Source organism: Antennarius striatus, chromosome 8 (genome assembly GCF_040054535.1).
Source record: "Antennarius striatus isolate MH-2024 chromosome 8, ASM4005453v1, whole genome shotgun sequence".
NCBI classification, from domain to species: domain Eukaryota; kingdom Metazoa; phylum Chordata; class Actinopteri; order Lophiiformes; family Antennariidae; genus Antennarius; species Antennarius striatus.
The window spans coordinates 17,317,067-17,341,208 of record NC_090783.1 but is presented as its reverse complement, the minus strand read 5'-3'; the positions used below and the strand labels follow the sequence as shown (position 1 = coordinate 17,341,208).

The 24,142-nt window shown below is 45.6% G+C and overlaps 1 protein-coding gene across 3 annotated transcripts in view; it reads left to right on the top strand.

Annotated features, from left to right (window-relative positions):
• Window positions 1–2,959: 2,959 nt before the first annotated feature.
• Window positions 2,960–24,142, top strand: part of grk4 (G protein-coupled receptor kinase 4) — a 36,498-nt gene continuing 15,315 nt past the window's right edge. For 2 of the 3 annotated variants that reach the window (XR_011036985.1, XM_068322618.1), the window contains exons 1-5: window positions 2,961–3,281; window positions 16,437–16,532; window positions 21,697–21,809; window positions 22,899–22,976; window positions 23,111–23,211. Coding sequence is in view for 2 of the 3 variants with exons in the window: in XM_068322618.1 (XP_068178719.1) it covers window positions 3,230–3,281; window positions 16,437–16,532; window positions 21,697–21,809; window positions 22,899–22,976; window positions 23,111–23,211 (440 nt within the window). In the remaining variant the exon portion in view is untranslated. Of the gene's footprint in view, window positions 3,282–16,436; window positions 16,533–21,696; window positions 21,810–22,898; window positions 22,977–23,110; window positions 23,212–24,142 lie in introns of all 3 variants that reach the window. The other variant, XM_068322619.1, reaches the window with a different exon arrangement.

Here is a 24,142-nt window from a genome sequence, read left to right as displayed (position 1 = left end):
GACTGGACACCATCGCGCTGGCTGTACAACAGCTCCAATACCAGATGGAGCTCCACCATTCTGATGTTTAGATGTGGCTTTTTCAGTAGTCCTGTGTCTAGCCACAGATTGCCACACCTATTTATGATTACTTTAATAATCCCGGAGGAAATTGCACATTATTATTACTTTCATCGTTATTATTGTTAATATTTTTAATCTTATTATTATTCTCTTCCCTATTGTCTTATTTCTGTCTCTATCTATCTATCTATCTATCTATCTATCTATCTATCTATCTATCTATCTATCTATCTATCTATCTATCTAAGTAACTAACTGAGAAAATAAAACCTAAACTGCACAATCCAGGGGATGGGTCTTGTATGGAAACAAGCAAACAAACAAACCATTCAGAAAGTCCCCTCCTCTGTTAAAGAAATAATACATGAGTAATCTATGTTAGATCATGATTTAAAATAGAAAACACTCATTTAAATGTAAACATATAACCGAAATTGCTCAAAATGAAGTAAAATGAAACAGAGGTGAATGGATGAAAGAATGAATGAAGTGTAAGGTGGCCTATTGGAGACTTCATTAAAATTTCACTGTAAAAGAAATTAATTTTGGACATATGTATGTTTGAGCTTAGTATAAATGTAAACGTGGTTGCTGTATGGCAATCTTGTGACCACTTTATCTTACCCTGATCCACACAAGTCAATATTCTGGTTATTATATTTTATTTTATATGCTCAATTGATCCCCGAAGGGAGATTAGTGGCACACTCTAGTGTTAATAACATGCATATACTAACATGCAGGGGGAGGTAGAGCGGCGGACAGCTCCTGCTTGGTGCGCCCAAATGAGCAACTTGTGGAGTGGCGCCTTGCTCAAAGGCGCCTTTGGCAGTGCTACATGCACATGTAACAATGTGTTACATGTGCATGATATGATATCTGTTGCCTCTCATGTCATTCCTGCATTTTTGACTGTCTAGTATTGCTGACAAAGCTGACATGAGCATGCTCAGTAGTAGAAAAACCTCACAAATTCTGATCTGACCATTCAACACTGTCATCCCAGCTGAATCGGATCCGTATCAGAATCGGGAAGTGTATGAAAGGCCCCAATCAGGCCCCAAATCAGAATCGACGACTTCAGACTTCCTTTAGATTTATCTGCTCACACTGTGTCTCACATGAGAAAAATAAGAAGAGGAAGAAATAAAACACGTTTGTCTGGACGTGAATGCATGGATTTGTTTTTGTGTGGACACACTCTCACCACTAGGTGGCAGCAGTGCCCCAGAAGATTAACTGCGAGGACGCCTGGTTTTTCTTACACACAAACAAGCTAAGAAGAAAACTGAGAAAATATGTAGTCACACATTGAAATGTTAATTGTGTATTATAGACGAGCTAAAGTAATGACAATCAAGTTGATCCACTTTTTGTGTCGTTCTTTGGAATTTATTCCTAGTGTATTCCCGATTGGAAAACAGTTGGAACAATGGCACCTGTTTGTTTAGATCAAGTCCAGATGATTAAAAAAGTCCAAAAAAAAAGAAAAGAATACGCTGTGGTGCTCTGTTATGGCATTATATTTACTGTTAATGCTGCACTAAGTAAATTTAAAAAAGTGTGTGACCTTTGACCTTTGAATTCCTGGCTCCTTACCCCGCAGACACCCTCAGGGACTTCCTGTAATACTTTTATTACAGCAGAATTCCAAATACAAAGTGGTAATTTTTAGTCTTCACTTACTGCAAACCCTGAACTCACTGAGTGTTAACACACAGCTGTCCCTTCTTCTTGTAGGAACACGGGTCTTGTAAAGAATTTTCTCTAGGCTGTAGGACTTGGCGTGACGTACGACTTTAAGTCTTCACATAAGAGGTCTGTGTCAGGGGCCCTGTGGTCAATCATTATATTTCTTTATATTATGCATGCATGATCCTGCAGCACATGGCAGGAAACATGGAGCATTACTGATTATTCTAGCTTTTCATGTCTGAATCATGATTAGAATTAAAAGAAGAAACATCCTCTAATAATCCCCCTGGGGTAAATGATTTTTCCACTCACAGTGTATTTTTTACACACACACACACACACACACACACACACACACACACACACACACACACACACACACACACACACACACACACACACACACACACGTATATGTGTGTGTGTATATACATATACATATATATATACATACAGTATATATATATATATATATATATATACATACAGTATATATATTTATATTTAATTGTGTGTACGTACACAAGAGGCCTAGAAACATGCAAGTAAATAGTGTGAGGTAGAGTGGCGGCAGCCACGTCATGTTGCGTCCTAAGACTTGTAAGGGGGTGGTGTCTTGCTCAAAGGCACCACGGCAGTGCTCAGGAGGTGGAAGGTGGCTCCTTTCCACTGCCAGTTCACACTCTAGACCTGTGAATTTTTGAATTTTCCAGTTTGGGTTGATTTCAGTACATTGATCCATCTATCATCTATTCTGTCTAAACTTATTGGTCCACACGGGTCTTGACCTGACCACCATCCGGTCTCCAGCCCAAGACCCAGTGGACTTTGTGACTGCTGCCCCCATTATCTTATTTAGAAACATTTCTTGGTGTTTCCAGGTCGTGCACGCTCCTGCTTGATGATTCCATATCGTGCGTGATGGAAAGTTGAGGAAAGTAAACACATAACCACATTCTAATCCAATATTGACACACAATAAATGGAATAACCATCCATAATTTCAGGCTTTCTGAGCCTCAGGTAATTGCATACATGTACTTCTGCGTGCACTTGGCTGTGTACGTGTGTGTGTAGTGTGTGTGTGTGTGTGTGTGTGTGTGTGTGTGGTTGCATTAGTTGTAAATTGATCCCTCCTACTCTCGCTGCTCCGTTGTGCAGAGGAGGGGCGATGAGGAGGAGGGAGCCAAAGCAGGAAGGAAGGAAGGCAAGGCAGTGAGTGTTAACGAGCCTCGCCGCGATCACACAGCTCCGTTTGTAGGCTTCGACACAAAACGTCTTTTGCAATGGAGAAGAACGACGACCACTTCTGAGCTCCTACTATGCGCCAGTGCCGCGTCCGCCCTGTGCGCCCGCAGCAGCCTGACCGTCGTCGGCGCGTCTGATCCAGAAACCCCCCCCACCCACCACCCCCTTGTCTTTTTGCGCCGAGTGAAATGTATCGCGACTGCTTCGGACTGACGTTCTGACAATGGAGATTGAAAATATCGTGGCCAACACGGTTCTCCTGAAGGCGAGAGAAGGTAAGCGCAACCGAAGATGGATCCTCGATGCCACCCCCCCCCACCACCACCACCCTCCCCTTGCCTCGGCGTCATGGCCGTGGACGGGAGCCCGGGCGCTCGGCTGTCCTTGGGATTTCTGCTCCCTCTTCCTCCTGTCTCTCCCCCCCCCCTCCTCTTCCTCCCTTTACGCGGCGTTTTGTCTCACCTAAAGCATATTCCATTGAACCCCCCCACCCCCGCTGGTTGTATTTTCACCGGGCCGGGTGACGCGAGGCCCGGCTGGCGCGGATGAACTGCGCAGGGAGTGTTTGCAGCATCGCGCTCTTTGGACGGCGCTGCGCTGCGTTCGAGGCTATCGAGCGGGTTTTTTTCTTTCTCCCCCCCCCCCCCATCGGTTTTGTTGAATACTAGCAATTCACAGTGTCATAACGGTTGGGGCTGGTGGCATTCACGTTGCGTGGTTAATAAAAAAAAAATATGGAGTGAAAATGTTGCTGCGCAGTAGGCTCGCTGCCTCAGCGCAGCCCAGTCCTACCTGTCATTGTGTCGATGCGTTTAAAGCCCAGTTAGGAATGTAAAGTGGGACGTGTGGCGTTATTTGACGCAGGAATGTGGCGCTGCGTTGTTGTTGTTCTCTTTATTTTGGATGTTTTGCGTCGAAGGAATGGAGTTAAAGCTCCGATGCGGGCTGGAAGGAGGCCTACCCGCGCACCCCCCCCCCCGCTGCCCAGGCAGCCACGACTCCCCGACGCGCGGAGCTCGCTCGGAGGGCCGGTGATCCTGCAGAAGCTTACCTGGAGGGGTGAGGGGTGGGGTGGGTAGGAGGGTGGAGGAGAGGGGGGGTATTCATCTGTTTTTCCAGGAGATGGCAGAGCAGAGAGAACCTACTTCATGACCAGTGAGTGGGCGCAGGGTGGGTGTGTGACACCATCAGGCCCCCCCAGAGGAGGGAGAAAAGATGTTATGATCGCTCGGTGATTTCCATTTGTGTTCATGCGTCTCCTCCCGGAAAGGTCTGCGGCCTCTGAACGGGTTGATTCGTATTATTCAGCCGCACAGACCGGGTTTTAGCGTGACTCGATGTGCGCCATCGGAGGCCTCCCCTCGGCGCGAAGCGTCCGCAGCCGCGGCGGATTCTTCTCCACCTGCTGTCAGGTTGGGTTCGGCCCGGATGGCAGGTTGTTGGACGCTGATCGTATCTACAGGCTCATTTCTCATCAGGTTCCACTAATCTGACGTCAAAGGCCCCTAAAAGCGCGCTGAGTGGAAAGAGTATGGCCCCTGGATTAGTCTCCACCACCCGCAGATGCGCCAATCAGGCGCCCAGAACCCAGAACCCAGTGCAGAGACAGGAGGCAACTACAGTTCTCACCTCCTCAAGAAAGCCATTTGGTTGGGTGGTTTGTTTGTCTCCTGGTGGGACTATTTAAAAAGTTCTGAAATGATTTTAATGGGATTAAATGGATTCTGGTGATGATCCCATCAGATAAAGTTTTTCATGAATAAAAGTTCACTTTTATGATTAGCACGCAAGCCAAAAATGTTAAAGTTTCTACGCTGGTTCTATGTGAGAACAATTTTGATGAGCAGATGATGAAGTCGTCATTTATGGAACAGACGGGAGCTTCTGAAGGGTCGGCGGTTCCTTTTAGTCCGGAGCTCGATATCGAGGCAGATCTACCAGCAGATCTACCAGCAGATCTACCAGCTGCATGAGTCGCCGCCACTGAATCAGCCAGACGTCCTGCCGACGTGTCCTTGAGCAAGATGTTGGTCGTTGCATTGCTGGTTTTTTGCAGCAGTGATGGGAATTGATAACCAGTTTCTCAGATCAACAGTGAGTGTGAATGGTGTACCAACAATCACACGCCCGAGAACTCGATGCGTGACAGACCTTAAACTTATCTGTGGGGGCGAGAGGCACTCCTGGTTGTCTCTAATGATGGTTTTAGTCGACTGGCCTGCTGATGTGAACCTGGGTGGCCGACGGAGTTGTGTTTGCGTCCAGTCTGAAGTGGTTTGGTGTGACAATGCCCCCCGTGTGACATTTAAAAATACACACCTGGCATAAAGTGTGCAAATTAAATGCAACACATAACAGTACAGGTAGTCCCCAACCTACGAACACAACTGGTACCAAGAGATTGTTGTTAAGTCGAATTTTTATTTATTAAATTTCAACCTATAATCACCATTTGAGGTCATTTAAATGTCATTACTAGTCTAAATGCCAAAGAATTATTCCCTGAGACTGAAAAGAAATAGTTACAGGACAATAAAACACATAATAAATAAAATCCTGTCGTACTGTAATGTATCTTTAATATTTTTACATCTGAATTAATTTTATCCTCAAGGGTTTAGTGGCTAAACCAGAGGTGGACAAACTTTGAAAGGTGGGCCACACACAGTTCTAAAATCTTTCAAGTGGGCCAGTTGAGGAGCAGATGGGTGGAATGTTTATTCTTATGCAAATGACACGTAAAAACCTTTATGTAAAATTTTAAGTAATGTGATGTAATATATTTAATGATATAGTCTAAACAAGGTTGCGGGCCAGATTACAAAGCCTAATGAGTCTATATGTCCCGCGGGCTGTAGTGTTCGCATCCTGGTCTAAGCCAAGCTTTACACACTGTCGTGAATTGACGCACTGATGTCACTTCCTGGTCATCAAAAGGCAGACACACCCCTTTGTTTGATTACTCTGTTATTATTTCATTATTTCTCAGTTAACTCTACCAATAATTAACTCCAAGTAGCAAAACATTCAAACCTCAGCGTTCACATCAGTTAATGCTTCCACACAGAAACCTCACCCGGCCAACATTGGTTCTTACATCATTTAGTTCCTACAGGAGGAAAACCCAGTCAATAATGAATAAATGTGAACTAACAGCAGGATGTGACTGAGTGTTCTTCCAGGTAGTCTATATTCTATATTGCTCCTCTAACTTTCAACGTAACTGAATTGTCTTCAGTCTCTCAACATAAATACATTGTGGCTTTGTTTCCTGCTCAGAAGTTCACAGATGTGGAGAAAAGAAGGGGGAAACGCTGCAGATGACGCCAACAGGAAAGACCAAAACAGTCTGAAATTTGCTGAGTCATCTTTGCATGACACGTGAGATCCAAATTTATTGGGTGTTAATGTTACGCTGCTCGACAGGGGTTGTGGCAGAAAGGGGAACTTACACGGTTGTTCGTAAGTTCGACGTTCGTATCTTGAGGACGACCTGAGGATATCGCAAACAGTTTGGAAACAATAAAAAACCAGAAGATGATGTTTTGTGGATGTGAAGCTTATATGACGTGCAGTTTAACATAAGAAGCACCTCAACGCAGGACATTAGTTCACATCCACAGGAAACACGAGTGCATGAAGCCGTCAAACGCGAGTTCATTTAGAAACGGTGTCATCGTGGTTCGTCCCGCAGACTCACTGTTGACAGTAATTTGCAGTACCTGAGGTGGCGGAGCGTCCCATCATGGCGGTGCGAAGTCTGTCCAACAAAATCCTGTCCGCCGCTCTTCAAATGTAAAACGTCTTGCCTCCACGTCAAAGCATCTTAAACCACGTTCCGTTACAGAATCGGTGCGGGACGTGTTCCTCCTTCAGACCTCAACTTTCACTGGGTTCAAATCCTGAACTCCACCAGGACAACGCCGCAAGCGATTTCATACGAAATCCACTCCCTCATGTCTGCGTTGTGGCGTGCGAGTGGTCTGCACCCCACAGGGAAGCGTTTGTGTAAATGTTGTGGTGTGTTCATCGGACAGATGTCATATGTTGATGAAACGGTCACCAAGCAAGTTGTGCAGCTTTTGCTTCCAGCAGCCGGATCCGCGTTGACTTTGACCGACAGAAACAGTTGGTTGCCTCAGGAATGATGGATTTAGGTTTAAGTTGTTGCTACTGCTTGACTACATTTCCCAGAATGCCCTTCGTGAGATATTGGTTGTGAGTTATAAATACATTCTAGGCGTTGAGCGCGGTGGGAAGTGCATGATTGGAACACTACAAACATTCCAGTTGAAGGAAATTTTGTTGCGCCACAAGGTGTTGGATGTCTGCAATGCATTCTGGTCTACTGAGTTTACTGTCATTCAAGCGCTACCAGCAGACTGGACTCCTGATCATATGTTGAGAGTCTAAAACACTGATTCTGGCCTGTGTTGTCGCTGCCTTTGTGATGATTGATTGAACTTCATACAGAAAAAAAGGAAGCGGGATCGAGACAAACCTCAACAGTTTGATGGTAGAACCGTTGCGTAAACGTTCTTTCTAAACAGAGATGACTCAGAATCCTTCACCACCTTTTTTTATACTGAACAAACCAAAGGTGACATAACACGCCTGGAAGCACGTGATTAGAAATAGCTGGCAGGCGTTCAGAAGGGAAGAACGGTGTCATGTTTCCTCATTTCAGCATGTTTTTTGTCTGATTGTCTTTGAATTAGCTGCTCACATCTTTACTTTTTAACTCCTCTGACTGTGGTTTTAACCCCCACCCCATTATGTTGTTGGAGCTTTAAAACTGGAGGGTGAGGTGCCGGAAAAGTGCAGCAGGCCCATCTTGAACCAGCGTTCAATCAGTATCAAGTTTGCTAATGCAAACTTGATGCAACGAAAGCCACTCACCCCATAATACATCCACACGTACTTCAATATTCAAATGTTAAAAGGATCTGGATGTGCCCCCCCCCTCCCACATCCCCCCATTGCTTCCTGGAATCACATTTCACTCCGTCTGCCTTTCATCATTCCGGAGGGAATGTCGACGGTGAGGAAGCTTGAATTTTGTGAACGCAACTCGTTTCCAACTTTTTTTTCTTCCTCCCTGTATAACATTACAGATGTGCACTCTCTGCCCCCCCCCCCCGGTCCCCTCAAATTGTAGGCTATCAGGTCCTCTCAGACCACTTGTGAGGGTTTTCCTGTGACGTTAGCTCGTGTTGCTTTATTAGGTTTGTGGTCATCGCTGGACTAACACTTGTTGTCATCACTCTGGGGTGTTTCCTCCAGCTGTGGCTCGTAAAACACTTCGCTTTGTGACTGTCCCTTGATGTGGGACGGATTTTACAGTTATTACACCCACAAATGGGTTGTGTGGAGAGCGAGGCGCAGTGTGTTGCGCACACAGCCTAACTGGGTGACAACTGGGACGTTCATTTGCACAATTTCTTGGCAAGCTGACCGAGGGTGAAGAGGCACTTTTTGATGCACTTTGTCATCACAGACATGGCGCTCCAGCTGCCTGTTAAATGTGTCTTCCAATGAGGGCCCAGATGTCAGCCAGCGACAGCGCGGCCGAGTGTATTTACAGGTCTTTATGGTGCAAAGGAAAATACAGGAGTACCTCGACATGGGAGTTAATATGAGTCGTCACTCTGTCCATATTTTTGTTTGACATACGAGTAAAGTCCGAGATACGAGTCGACTTTTGTGTTTCTTTGCATTCTTTATTATTTACAGAACTTTTGTTCATATTTATTTATACACAGTTAACGTCTGTGTGTCTATTGGCTGATAAAAAAAATCACAATTTAGAAGTTTTGGGGCATTTTTACAAGGTTAGAGTGGATTAAAATGATTTTGGTTCTGGTGGAAAATTTGAATTATGAGTTCAGGCACAAACAGACTACACTCATGTCTCCAGGTTCTACGGTAGTTATTGTCTAATAATAGTTTTACATGCATTAAAAAAAGTCCTGGAGACTTTATTGGTTTTAAACTTCCTTACCGCTCTCGTCACATCTTCGCCATTTGTCGGCCCCACCTTCAAATAATGTCCCATGAACCTTTTGGGTTTGTCCTCGAACGATCTTGCCGTAACCAAAACGAATTAGGAAGAAGAAAACAGTTCAAGTGAGGGGGGGGGGGTGCTGGATAGAGGAGGTGGAAGAAAAAGGGGGAGCATGTGATGGAGGTGAATTATGAGAGAGCAGGGCTGCCTGGTATTCACATGCTTCACATTCCCCCCACCCCCCCACCCTTTTTCAGCTGATATTCTGAGCATACAGATGGATTACTTTACGCAAACATTTGGCCTTTGCTGTGAATCGGCAACACAAGATACCCACAGCTAATGTTTTCCTTATCGTGGGCCAATCACAGGCTGTATGAGAGAGCGATGATGGGAAAGCAGCGGCCCATTCATTTATCATGACCAGGCCCCATTGTGCTGGTGTGTGTACTCGCTCACATTACAATGGGCCCATATAGGCTGCGTGACCCGCTCTCATTTCCTACCATTTAAGTTTTTTTGGGAGGGCCCTACCGCCCGTCCGATTCCAAGCCTCCACCTGTGGGGTGACGGGTGGGTGGTGGTCGGATTTGAGTAGGTGTTGGCTGGTACCGAATATTCAGGGTACGATTACCGCGGCCAAAAATATCTGGGTAAACAGCGTTATCTGTGTTTGGAAAGTTTTTTAATAAAATGCAACCGGTGCCAAAATGTAGTGGAGTTACTCAACAGCGTGTTTGACTTTTTAACTTTTTATTTACTCAGTTTTTGTTTTGTTTTTTTAATCTTGATGACCATAGGATTTCTATGCTGGAACTCCAAGCTGTTTTTTTTTCTGTTAATGGAATTAAGCCATGTACAGATTACAAGCACTGGCTGCTCGCCGCCGCCGCTGTCGGTCCATCAGCTGGTTATTCTGAGTGTCGGCGTGTGACATGTGTTCATCAGATGGGTGAGCAGATTCTCCCGCGTGGCGAACGGCGCAAAATGAAGATGAGTTGCGAAGACGGCGGCTCAGCACCGTGTTTAGTGGTAACATCAGAAAAAAAAACGCTGCAGAAGAAGTCGCCAGCGATGCAGCTTCAACTCCCAAGTTTTATTTTTATCATAGCTCATTTTTAGCTTCTCGCCGTGTGACGGTTGTGTTCATTCATTCAGAGGATGTGACCCAGAACGCTGATTTTAGGCGTTTAGGGGTAAGACTTTTTTTTTTTTTCTTCTTCATCTGTAAAATATCTGAAGTTCAACGTCACACAACTTGTTTCACACAACTTTTTTGGCTCAAAAGTTCATTTTCTGAAGCTTGTTTTGATCACATTCAGATAAAGACGTCGTAAGATCAACTTGAAATTGTGATTTTTAGTTTTAAAGGCCAGATTGTTTCACCACTTAATTGTGAAAATCCTTCTCAAATTAATTCACAATGGCCATTGGCGTAGCCATTTAATATTGTCATATTTGATATTTCTGTCTTTGTGATGCAGCATTTGATAATAAGTTATTTCCATTTTTTGCCAGTTGGCACTGTTTCAAATGCAGTTTCTTGGGGGGGGTTATAAGTCATTATCAAGTCTGTCATATATGTTGCACTGACAGATAGTTTACGCTGAGTGACTGCATGGAATGATTTGTGTTTATCCACTATTACATGGACAGGAATATTTTCCAGTCGGTAGCGCTGCATGACCATAATGTCATGCATCCCTAACATCAGAGATAATATTAGCTGATGCTTCAGTTCGGCCGTCAGTTCCACCATTTATTCATGCAAATTCAACAGAAAGTGCTCAGAACCAACCAATGTGACTCTGAAATGCATTGGATTTCAGTAAGTTTCTTTAGGTCCAAACTGAACCAGTAGCGTTTGCAGGAGCATGAGTCGGGGCGATGGGTGGGGTGTCGACATGATGGGTCCCTTGGTCTACTGTGTGACCTCCAGCTGGGCTCCTCCTGTTTGAGATGAAAGAAGAGAGGAAAGGGAGGAATGGGAGTGCAGCATATTTGGGATGATGCAGGACCATTTTTTGGCCTTCCTCCACAAAACAAGGGGATCATGTGAAACCTGCAACTGATCACAGGGTGGAGGGACAAGTCCCAACTACGCAACGGTGACGCAAACCGTCTCACGGCTCCCTCTTGGTCTATTTTATTTCCATTTCTCATACACTCCTTTCTTGAATACATTGAACCAGTCGGACTTGAAAATACGGACATCAAAAAACATCTGATGCACTATATATAGCTGTTATTGGTGTAGATCTGTGCTGGACGTTGGATACAAGAGGCCAATGCCGGCTGGTTGGTTTGGGTTGATGGAAATTGAGCATCACAGATGATGTACTCTTTCAACAGGCATTCGGGTTAGCTTTTCCTCTTCTGAATTCTAGCGTTAAAATACTAAAAATGACCTGAACTGAGTTGACGTGAGAAAGGATCGAAGGAGTGAGAGTTCCTTCAGATGTTCCTTCAAGGGTTTCACAATGAAAGCGTTGGTCACAAACATGGACGAACAATGCTTCAGAGTTTTAATCTTAAAGGCTACAAGTCCATTAGAACCTTGAGATACGAGTTTTTTCCGTTCCGTAACTAAGCTCGTAAGTCATGTGTGTCACAGGCAAACGAGAGCGTACTGATTCGTGTTGGTGCTTATTTTTTTTTTGTTCAGGTCATGGTTGTGCTTGAAAGTTGATTTGAAATCAATCACATTGATATGTCAGTTCATTCTGAAGGCAGATCATTTTTCAGCTTTTTTTGTTTGTTATGTTTTATGAAGGGTTGAACTCCAGTTGTTTGGCTGTACAGCAAAAACCAAGTAGGCTCCACCTGGTGGCACTGATCTAATCCCAATCCCAGGTAGTCCATTGGTCCAGCCACTTGAACAACAGGGGTTATTTGAGATTGGACCTTAAAGGGCCATCGCTATGATTCAATTGCTGGTTCAGTTGGTTTACATAAAATTAAACTAATTCGCTTCACGTGAGACAGAAGGCCACTTGTTTGAACTGTTGCAGATATTAGAGGACTGAATCGCACTCGAGCGATGTCTCGATGCGACTTCGGCCTTCTTTCAACACGCTGCGGCGTTTGAATCTCGTCTTTACCGCTCATGCATAGGTCAGTCCTGAGATCCTGCACGGTGATCTCAGCGCTGGCTGCAGCCCGGCCATGAATGAGCGAAACTGCTCTGAAGTCGGTGTTTATGGAGGGCCCCGTTCTCTTGGAGGGGAGAAGCAAAGTTAAATAAATAGTCGCTCCATCCTGTCTGCATTAAGGGCCTGCACACATGGCTTTGACGTCAGAGTGACATTAAACAGGGTGGGGTGGCCTAGCCAACTATGACAGGCACATCCACACGTGCACTCTCCAACGCAACTTCCATTTTAAACCCCTGGGTTTCTTTTCTCATTTCATTCTCTGCTGGTTTTTAAATTTGAGTTATTCTATCCTCAAGTTTGGACAATGTTCATCAATCATCCCAATATTATATAGTAAAACCTTAAGGTACTAGTTTAATCTGTTCCGTGACTGTGCTTGTAAGTCCAAAATTAACTCATTTAAAATAACTAATATTTTAATCTGTTCCAGCCTTGTAAAAACGCCCCAAACTTTCTCAATTATATATTTTTTTTATTAACCAATAGACATGCAGACTTTACCTGTGCGTAATGAATTATATACTAGATGAACCAATCATGACCTGTAAATATGAATGTTAACCACTGCTAGAAAACAATCATTGCACTGAAGAGAGGTGACGCCTCCTCTAGAAGCCTTCTGCTGAGAACAGGAGCAAAGCATTGGAAGAAAAACTCAGCAAATATATTTTCATAATAGTAACTGAAGTTTTCATCAAATGTGTTGCCATGTATTTTGTTTTTCTTATCAAGAATAATAATTTGACTCTAAATGGGTCTTAAATGACTGAAAGCTCTGTTATATAACTCTAATATAACAGAGTTACATATAACAACCACATTCTTGTGGTTGAAGGTTTGTCCAATTCTTCAGATCACATCCTGAACAGCCTCTTGTACCACTTCTTCTTTGTCTTCAGGACTTGTACTTCAAGTTTCTCATACTGGGAATTCAAGGCCTCCTTCTTGTTTTTCCATTCCTGTTGTTTTTGCAGCATAGCGGTCTTCACAGACTCCATCTCCTCGAGGAGAAATGACCTTTCCTCCTTCCACTGGCTCTGGTAGCTTGATAACTCCTGCTCATTCCTCATCAGGGTGCGATAGATCTCCAGCTGGTCCCTGACAAGAGTCATCTCCTCCTGCCAGGTCCCCTTACTGATCTGAAGGCGATGCTCAGCCTCTTTCAGAGAAGCTATCACAGTGGCTGTCTGTTTTTTCTGCTCCTCCAGCAGAGCATCATGGGAAGCCTTGTCCTGCTGCAGAGTTCTCTCCAGACTTTCATTCAGGTCTTTCAGCCTGTCCAGCTGTGCCTGCAGGACAGCAGTGGAGGAAGTCTTCTGCTCCAGAATGGTCTGGATGTCCAGTTGAGCTTTAGTGACGGTTTCCAGCTGGGCCCTCAGAGCCTTAACTTCCTCTGTGTGTTCCTTGATCTGAGCCAGGAGGGCTTCTGTCTTCTCCAGCTCAGCGTTCCCTGAGTTGAGGTTGGTGGTGGGTTTCAGGTCACTGAGTCCCTCTGAGTAGGACTGTTTGGGCTGAGATAGCTGGTCTTTCAGATAATGGATCTCCTCCTCCAGGAGCCAGGAGGTTCCAACATTTTGTTCTCCAACCCTTTGGAATAAATCAGTCACCTTGTCCTCCTCCATCTCCACATGGATTCTGCCTTCAAGGTTTCTTGTGGAGATCTGGACCCAGCTGTCCATCAGGCTGTCAGTCAGCAGCTCCTGCATGTCTTGATAGTTGATCTGTTCAGCGTGGGTCATGTTTTTGCTGTTTCTGTTCGTGGTCTTGCTGGTTTAGTCTTTAGTTTAAGTCTGATTTTATGCCTTTCAGTGTGCTTTGTTCTTTGATGTTAAGACAACATCACATGTTTATCATCATACAACTTTGATGTCTTGTTGCTAGGATAGCAGTTTGAGCTATAATGCCCTGTTTATATCTCACTTCAAAGCGGTGATGTATTGTAATTGTCGGTGTTGGACAGTCCGTTAGTCCACCAAATATCTTCGCAACCGTTGCAGATAGAAAGATGGAACAAAAAGCAGATTAGTCGGGTGGCAAAGAGGATGAAAATGAGATGATGACCTTGACCTTGAGAAAGATAGGTCTAGGTCAAATTTCAACATTTGTGGACTCAGGAACCGGATAAGATAGAAAGACGAGGGAGAAGGCCACTTTGAGTAGATAGATGTATAAATTTCCCAGTTTGGGATAGCAGACAGTAGCAGAACAGACAGAAACAGGGAAAATATACATTGAAGAAAATTAAGACTATAGGGAAAGAATAATATTAAAAGTATTAAGACCATAAGATCGTAGAGTGAGCAAGACCTTAGATCAAAGAGTGCTTTGATCTGTGAAAGTACGTCAGAGCACTAGCTTTGATCTTTGACCTATGCAAGTAGGTCAGGGTAAAATTTTTAATATAGGGGTGTCGTGGGATGTTGCAGTCTGTGACTGCCTTGTTGTCATTAAATTTAAGTTACTTAAATGGCGCAGTGGTTAGCGCTGTCGCCTCACAACACGGCGGTTCCGGGTTCGAGTCCTGCTCTGTGCGGAGTTCGCATGCTCTCCCTATGTCCGCGTGGGTTCTCTCCGGGTTCGCCGGCTTCCTCCCACCTCCAAAGGCATGCGCTTCAGGTTGAAGCATGTTTGTATGTCTTTGTATGTGACTCCGAGGTGAACTGGTGTTGTGTCCGGAGTGTCCCCCACCTCACGCCCTATGCCAGCTTCGGATAGGCTCCAGCTCCCCATGACGCGCCACGGCGGATACAGCGGTGGTACATGACAATGAATGAAAAGAAATGCAAAAGTCACAAGAACACATGAGCTACGTCTTTACTCCAGGAAGGAGAGCGAGACCCGGTTTCAGCTGATGTTGTATTATACTTTGTATCATTACACAGTGCAAATGCATAATTTATCATTTTTAATTTCTTTTTCTTTTTTTTTTAACCTCTTTCTGTTGCTGGAATTTGTCCTGGAAAGCCCGTTGGTCCGGTGTGACCAGTTATCATCAGTCAATATACTTATTAACTTGTTAAAATTCATGTATTCCTTTTCCGGAGAGCGAAACGGTTTGTTTTTGTGAATATGCTTGTTTTCATACACCTGTGTGTGTGTGTGTGTGTGTGTGTGTGTGTGTGTGTGTGCGTGTGTGCGTGCATGCGCGCCCTGCAGCACCACAACAGGTTTAGCAACATGCCTGCCAACACCTCCGACCTGAGACCAGCGGGATCTTCATTAGCATCGACATGTAGCTGCTCATACAGTAACGCTCCTGGGTCCAAGGCGTGACATCCACAATAAACATGCACCTTTTTTTCCCAGTATGTGTGTTACAGTATCCAAACACACAATGCTAGCTTTGACCATAGCGACCCCTCCCCTTCCAGGTGTGTGTCTGATCAGAGCAGAGGCCACGTTGGAGGGGTTTTTTTTTTGCTTACGATTGGACGCCCGTTTTAATTTTAACGTTTCTGGTTCTATTTTCCCGGCTCTCTCAGGTCTGGTTTGTGGTCCTTTTTTTTTTTTTTTTGGAGAGGGGGGGGGTCAAATCAGGCCTCATGCTTATGTCACAAATGAAAAATGTATTCAAACAGCTTTCGAAGGAGCCGTCAGTGTTATGAATGGATCATTCATATACTTGTGTGATGATGTACGATGGCGACTGGGTTTCTAGTAAATACATTTCACTGTTTTCCAATTTACGGTGTTTTGTTGAAGGTTCAGTGGAGAATAAGACAAATTTTATTTACCGAGTCATGTTAGCTTTGCTCGTTTGTCGACATGGCAATAATGGGGACCAAATAAAGCCATGACTTTGAGCGCCTCTTAAAAATAAAAAAAACTTGAGGAATAGAAGAATCAGCCGTGACGTCCTGGCGTTCATCGTCCACCTTGTCTTCATCCGGACTGTTCCGTCCAAAATGAGTTGATTGTCACGTCCTCAGCTGGAGCTTGAAAATCTGAAGAGTCACTCCAGTCTTGAGGAATCTTCAGAAGGCTCCTTTTTACCTCTGCATACTCAATGTTTCTAGAAGACCCCATAATGGAATGCAAATTCTGTTTGGCTGACGTGTGTGTGTGTGTGTGTGTGAAGGAAAGTGTGTAACGAACTTTGAAGCCTTCAACATTCCTCCCTACATGCTCTGTCATGATGCATTGAGGCGATTTGTGAGATGAACCAGCTGCCTCTGGTCACCGCAAGGTCATCGTAGTTTCACACACATGCGGTCAGATGGATGTCTTCTCATTTTGGTGTTTGTGCTGATTTGAATCTCTTTATTTCTCAGGTGGAGGAGGGAAGAGGAACGGTCGCAGTAAGAAATGGAAGGAGATGCTTAAACTCCCCCACATCAGCCAGTGTGAAGAGCTACGCCGCACTATCGGTGAGAATCCGGGAGTGTGTGTGAGGCAGAAAGATATCGTGCCATGCTGTGTCGTTGGGGTGGGTCTGACTGCGGGAGGAAGTTCAGATTGGACTTCCTTCCTGTTTCTACCCGTCTCCACCCGCTGTTACAGGCAGGGGACAGGAAACTGTGAATATGTGTGAGTTTCTGACTAGGGGAATCCTTTTGCATCGGCATTTCTTAATCGCGGTCTCTGAACAGAAGGCCCCCCCCTCCCTACTTCCTGTTCTTTACATCCAGGTTTGACGTGGAAAAGGGGACGCAGTTCTCTCTGCGGCCCAAACAAGTGCTCTACTCGTGGGCTACATTATCGCCTCACCCTCACCCACCCACCGGGGTCCACTGAATGCCACAGCACTCAGCACTGTGTGCGTGTGTGTGTGTGTGTGTGTGTGTGTGTGTGTGTGAGATCGTGCGTCACAGCTATCTCTGCCAGATATTGCAGTGTTACCCTCCCCCACACGCTCTCCCTCCCACTTTTCTGTCTCCATGCATCCCCCCTCCCACTCTCCATATCTCTCTCGCTCTCTCTCTCTCTCTCACCCCCCCCCCCCCCCCCCAGTGCTTCAGAGCAACATGAGAGCGGCAGAACAGGAGAAAACAGAAACGGAGAGGGGGAGAGGCTTTAACAATGGAAGGAAAGATCTCTTAAGGACAGGACAGAGTTAGAATTAGACGTCCATGCAAAACTCCACGTCAGATTACCTCCACGCCACTTTGAATTGACGTCACACACCTCTCATTTCTAGAAACGTGAAGGTATATGTCACTAGCGCTGATATTTCCATACCTGAAAACGGCCTTTTTAAATGCCACATGTACTTGTCGTGTCTGAGATATCTGACGCTGCTTGAACCATAACTTCTCTTGAGGAGGGTGAAAACAGGCTCGTACTGATGCGTGTGCACACACGCAGACGATTGCGTAATTTCCCTATCGCACTGTGCGCCGGATCAAAACAATCCCCGCTTGCCTACTTAAACACACGAACGTGTAGGCAAGCGCACACACCTGTGTGCAGGGATGCACACCCAGTGAAGGCCCGGCAGATAGGATACAGTACAGCAACTGATAGCAGCATCAGTTTGTTGTGTCTTGATGTCGGGCATTCGACCTTAGCCTTGACTAGCGTGCACTACTTCTAAGAAGCCTAGATTACATTAGCTGTGCTGCAGCCTCCCTGTCTGCCCAGCTCAGAACACGCTCCCTCTCTTCCTCCTATTCCATATTCGTCTCTCTTCTGGTGTCCATCCAACGCATGCGCATCACGCACATCGATCACGTTCGATCACCGCCAGCACCCGTCACACAAAGCTGACACCTGTCCACGTTCATTGTGTCGAGTTCAGTCTGGGCCTAAACAGGCGTTTAAATTCAGTTTAATTGCAGCTTGCTTCATTGGCACAGACGCTGCTAGTCGAGGCTAGTCCACGCTCGAGGACTTTCCCACCATTCTTTTTAGCGCTTTCATTTTCCCTGACGCATTTTCTGTGACACCTTCTCGTCTTGTAAGCTCTCACTCCCTCCCTTGTCTCACTTTCACAGTTTTTTTTATGTATTCTCTGGAAAGGCTTCTCTCACGCAAATGGGAAATATTTCATCAGTGCATTTCTGGTCCGTGTTCTCGCATCCAAATGACTTGGATCTTCCAATTGGCCCGGATGCTGACGGAAGAGGCAGTCCAGTGAAACTGTGGTTCACCTTTAGGACTTGCATCACATTAAAAAGCATAAAAAAGACTTAATCGAAGAAAAAGACGAAAAATAGTTCCTATCTCGACATTTGGACCTAGACACGTGGCTACAAGCATATGGAGACAACAAAAACCATTTGAATGGGTACATTTGTTTATTTTTAAATATTTTCCACTATTTTGATTCAAAGCACTCCTGCAGGAGTTGTTAGTCTTCTAAAAAAATCTTTTAGAAAAGAAAAACAGGTGTTAAATCATTCATGCGTCCCTCCGTGGAGATTGTTGCTATGACCCGCTTCTGTGTGTTTCGTTAAAATGTAAACAAAAATGACAGAAAATCAGACGGTGGAGATGGAACTGCTGAGACGGCCCTCCTGGGTGTAGACGCCTGTCGCTATAGGGGGCGAAAAATGTCATGACCCCTACGAACCAAAGCCTTAAAGCGTGCATTTTCAGGCCTCATTGCAAGATGTGCGTGTGTTAGCCTCTTTGCTAACACGTGTGTGAACTTGCGCAGTAAACCAAAAAGTCATATGAATGAAACGTACGTGGAGTTCGGATTGTGCTTGTGACCAGTGAAGGGATCATTTCCAGAAATGTTACACAACATTTTGATTATTGCGCAAACTTGCTGTGTGTCACCCCCAGAGATGTGTTCTGTGATTCAGCGGAGGGCGGGATGTTAAGGCCTCTGAAGTGGCAGGAAACGTGAGCAGTTGACATAAACCTCCCTGAAATCCTCAACAAAAACCCGTTTTCGAGCGAGGCGCTGAAACCCCATCGCAACGTCTTCCAAAAGTGACGAAATGTTGGGAACACACACAACTCCCAGGAGAACTGGAATCTCTGGCTTGTTTTTTTTTTTTTTTTTTTTGACACTCCCTGTTTAAACCAAGAGATAAACTAAATCAGCGACAAGTCTGTCTTTCTCTGCTTAGGGTGACTCAGAGGCTCTAGAGAGGTAGAAGGTTTGGATCTGTTGAGACGACCTTGAACCGAGGTCAGGTTAGAGGTGACGACATTAGCGGATGATGTGTTCCTGTTTCAGGTTGTGTGTCGGTACCTTGGCCTGGTGTTGGTCTGTTGTGGAATGCCCGAAGAGATTTTTGTGTTCCTTGATATTCTGAGTGGTGGTTTTCTGGGAAGTGGTGACGCGAATTGCTTTGCGAATCTGCAATTTTTTTAAAATTTTTTTTTTTGGAGTGAAATCTTATCCCCAACCGCTGGCATGAGCGAGGACGGATCCGCGTCTCGCTTCCACGTCTCTTGATGCTGGTTATTCGTTCGTTCCTGTGCTGCATTCAAAGCCTTTCGGATATTTTGAATAATACAAATTGGTTTGATCTCAAGGTGTGGTTGGATATTTTGCTCAGAAACGAGTGATGCTTTAGCATTGTTAGCATAGGACTGAAACTGCAAAGGTTTACTGGGTGGTGTCGGCTCCACCGCAGGCTTCCACCAACATTCTGATCAACCTGACGGCATCTGAAGGCAGCTTGGAAATGTGAATGTGGATTTGTTCTTCAGATTGAAGACATCACGCTTGAAAAGGAAGCAATAAAAACACAACATCTGCCATTCCTTTGCTCACTAGCGTGATCGGCATGTTGTTGTGTGAGCAGTGAGGGGAATGCTGTGTCCTGTTCCATCACCGCTCTGAAGTCCACCCAGAGTTCACCACAATCATCGCTCCACCTCCTCTCTTCGCAATGCGTGTGTGTGTGTGTGTGTGTGTGTGTGTGTGTGTGTGCGTGTGTGTGTGTATGTGGGTGTGGGTGGGCTATTTTTGTTTTTGTTTACCTTGTATATGTTGATGCTGTCAAACGGTGATGGAAAACGTCCTGAGTCTTCTTCCTCATTTGGTACCAGAGGAAATATGACTCAAATGGACACCATTAGATCCTAATAGGCCTGGGCCAGCTGCATGGAACACACACACAAACACACACCCACACACACACAATGCGTTGTGTTTTTAGTGTTTGTCGCTGTGAATAAACAGATTGAAGCTTTGGCCTGTGACACAGCTAGCTTCCATTCCACCGACATTGCTGTTCTGGGGAGTTCGAAGAGTTTGAAAACGTTGGAGTTTAAACTCTTCTCTGGTTTGAAGTGATGGAAACCTTTTTTATTTCATAGCACTCAACAAGGAAGGTCCCCTATAGTAGTGGTCCCCAACTCCTGGGCCGTGGACCGGTACCGGGCCAAACAGAAAGAAAAAATAATTTATATTCCATTTTATTCTGAGTCTGAAAGATGTTTTATTTTGAAAAGTGATGTCTGTCCCACTTGACAGTTCTCGGTCACGTGACAGGTTACCCCTCAATTAAGCGCCCACAACTGCGCCAGTGTTCTGGATTAAATTCAAGGCAGATTATCCTGAGATCGCCCAAAAAGTATCAAAAACTCTGCTTCCATTTCCAACCTCCTGTCCTTGTGAAGCGGGATTTTCTGCAGTGACCGTAAAGAAAACCAAACTGCGGAGTAGACCGGACGTCCAGAACGCACTTCAGGTGTCATTGTCTCCTGTTACCCCTAGATCAGCAGTCCCCAACCACTAATTCTCATTATTGTAATTATTATTATTGATTGACTTGTTCACCCTTTTATTGGAAATGATCAGTATTTCTCCTACGTTGAATGCACCGATTGTAAGTCGCTACATTTCAAAATAAATCATCAGTGAAGTCACTTGAATGGAGTTTTTATTATAATTCTTTCTTACAATTATTTTGTTTTACAGAGATTTTGATTATTGATTTATGGAAAAAAAAAAAGTTTATTATCGATGTCTGCATTTTACATAAAACCACTGCGGATGATTTATTATTAGACTAAAGCCGTCTTGGCGTCATTAACAGTTATCAAGCAAATGTCCGTGAAAATATTGTCTTCGATGAAACCGATCCGTGGCGCAAAAAAGGTTGGGGACCGCTGCCCTATAGTACCAAAATAAAATCCACCTCCCATTTCGTAATAAAAGATCTGTCAAAAGGGAGCTCGACCAACAGCGGCTCGCTATCTGAGGACAAGCACAAGCTTTGAAGACAGCAGGACAAACATGTTTTGACATCAACCGCAGCAATGATAATCTTGATTTGATGGAGATACCCATCCCTCATGATTTACCGTACCGTGTAAAACAGAACCTTGAAAAGGTCACGAGGGGGTCACGCCAGGTAGAATGAAACGGGACAAACATGAACGCCCTCAGCCGCTGGTTCCCATCTTTGTTTTAATATGAAACAAAAAGCCTTCGTCGTGCTTTGGTTGTTTCTGTGAGTGACACGCTCTAAGTATATTTTTAAAAAAAAGGTCTAAGAATCCGGATTTTGTGTAGAGCTATTTTTCGCGGGGGCCGTGACACAGGTTGAAAACGACTGATAACACCTGAACTGACATTTCTCTCTACCCTTGTCTTTCCTCCCCTCTTACCCCCCCCCCCCCCAGAGAGGGACTACACCAGTCTATGTGAGAAGCAGCCCATCGGCCGGCTGTTGTTCCGTCAGTACTGTGACACCAGGCCGGAGCTGAAGCGCTGCATCGAGTTTATGGATGATGTGGTAAGACCCAGAAGAGCTCTCGTCCCGCCGATCTGTTTATTCCCCTGACATTCTTATTTATTCTTCTTCCTCTCACCCCCTTTCACTCGTCTGTCCTCACCTCTCTGTCTCAACCTCTCACCTGATTTGTCTCTCCTGTGATTCCCCTCGGTTTGAATCGGGCCCTTCAGACTCAGGACAAGCAGAGGAAATTCGGTGCTTGGTCCTTTGCCTGCTCTTGGCAGGAGCGTCGGGACGGTGGGTGGAGTGGGTGTAGGGTAGGGGGGGGGTGATTAGTGACTTAGACAGGCTGTCAGAGCGGACCCCTCCCCTTCCTCTGTTCATTCCTCCGTGAAGTCGGGCCCACGTCACGAGCAGGTCCCCTGGGTGAGCGAGCAAACACGGGCTGGGGCTTGTCTCTCGGCCCCTGGAGGTAGGCGAGAAAGGAAAATGGGGGGTGGGGGGGGGGTCGTGCTTGCACATCGAGAGGCTACAGTACTCCAGTCTGTTCAGAGGAATGCAGTCGGGACACGCGGACAAATCCTGAAATGCTAATCCTGAAATTTCCCTTGGGATTATTGAAGTATATATTTATCTATCTAGCATTTAGCGCTCGGCTGGTCGTTACTAAAAATGTCACCTCCTGCCGGCGTCACGCCTGGCTGCTGCGCGGCCACACTCCTCCATCCCATTCCTCTCCATCAGGCTTGTTTCCCAACAAAAAAAAAAAAAAAAAAAAAAAAACCCCCACCGGGTGGAAACAGTCGAGCGCGGCCCTCTCCCTGCCCACAGCCATATTTGCCCAAAAACACAATCTGTGATGGTGCGACGGGGTGAGAAGCGGGACGTCGTGGGTGACAGATGCAGCAGCGAACACGTGTGAAGACGAACTCCGTGGCTGCGCGCTGACGAAGACGAGGCGCGCCGTCACCGGCGGCCTCTCTCATTTGCTCATTTCTTTCCCGTTGTTAATCCGTATACCTTCCACCCCCCCCCCCATCCCATCTTGACTTTCTGCCCCGTGGTGCCTGACTCCCTCGCCTTATTTGGGGAGATATAAAGATGGCTGTATGGTTTCTGCTGCAGTTGTTGACTGGTGTTCTCTTCCAGGCCATGTACCAGCTCGCTCCCGACGAGAAGAGGAGGGACTGCGGACTGAATGTTCTAGACACATACTTTAACAACGGGGTAAGACGCCGCTTCCAAAACCTTTTCCTACATTTTACAAAAGTCATCGTCAGTCAAAGGACTGATCACCGTTGGTCTGTTTCTCTTCCCACCCGCAACGCTGCATCATCTCATTCTGTTTCTCCCCCCTGAAGTCGGCGGCCCATCTGCCAGACATTCCGCCGGATGTGGTCGCCGTGTGTCGGGAGAGGCTGGAGCAAAGTCCGTGTAAGGAGCTCTTCAACGACTGCACCAAGTAAGTGTCTTGTCGCCTCGACCGGCTTATCGGACGTTTTTTTTTTTCTGGGCGCTTCTTCCACGTCAGCGTCCCGCTCATGAAACGCCTCTCTGTCGGAGGCGTGTGCGTTTTGTTTTGCTTTTTATTTTGTGATTGGGGCTTCTTGTCCGGCTGCCGCTGGGCCCCCAGAATGCTGCCCCTTCAGTGTGTGTTTACAGGCGGCGGGCACCGGCGCAGCCTCCCTAGTGATAATGAGGCAGCTGGCACCTGGAGAGCAGCATTACACACACACACACACACACACACACTGGAGGTGAATGAAAGAGAGGAACGAGCATCCGGATTGGCTGGCATGGAAACAACAGCCACCTCAGTGTCCCACACACACACACACACACACACACACACACACACACACACACACACACACACACACACACACACTTGCAGGTGTTTTTTGCTTCCTGCTCTCAGAGCCCAGAGAAGCAAACAGACGGGGGATTATTACCCCAAATTTACCTCACCTCAGTGTAACGCTGTGTTGGGTTATTTATTTCAGGCTTTCGCAGCTCATTGCCTGATGTGCTGTGAAATCAATGTCATGATGAATTGTCCGTATTTTCTACATGTCGTCTCTCGTTTCGGGTTGGACTGCGCCGCACACAGATTGGCTGGATGAAGGTCTGTCAAAGGACATTGGTTGTACTCAGTTTATTTAAAGAGTTGAGATAGTTTAGACTTAATTGTGACATGAGGGCAGTAACAGTCTGTAAAAGCACTTTTAATAGACACTTACCTGCATCTACAACTTCGTTTTGAGTCCTTGTTGGAAAACCAGGGAAATAAACAAGCCTCAAAATAGAATATAAGCACAATAAGCCAACATGTTTAAATTGGTAAAAAAGAAACCAAGATAACGAAGTACCTCTAATGTTAGAGACATGGAACA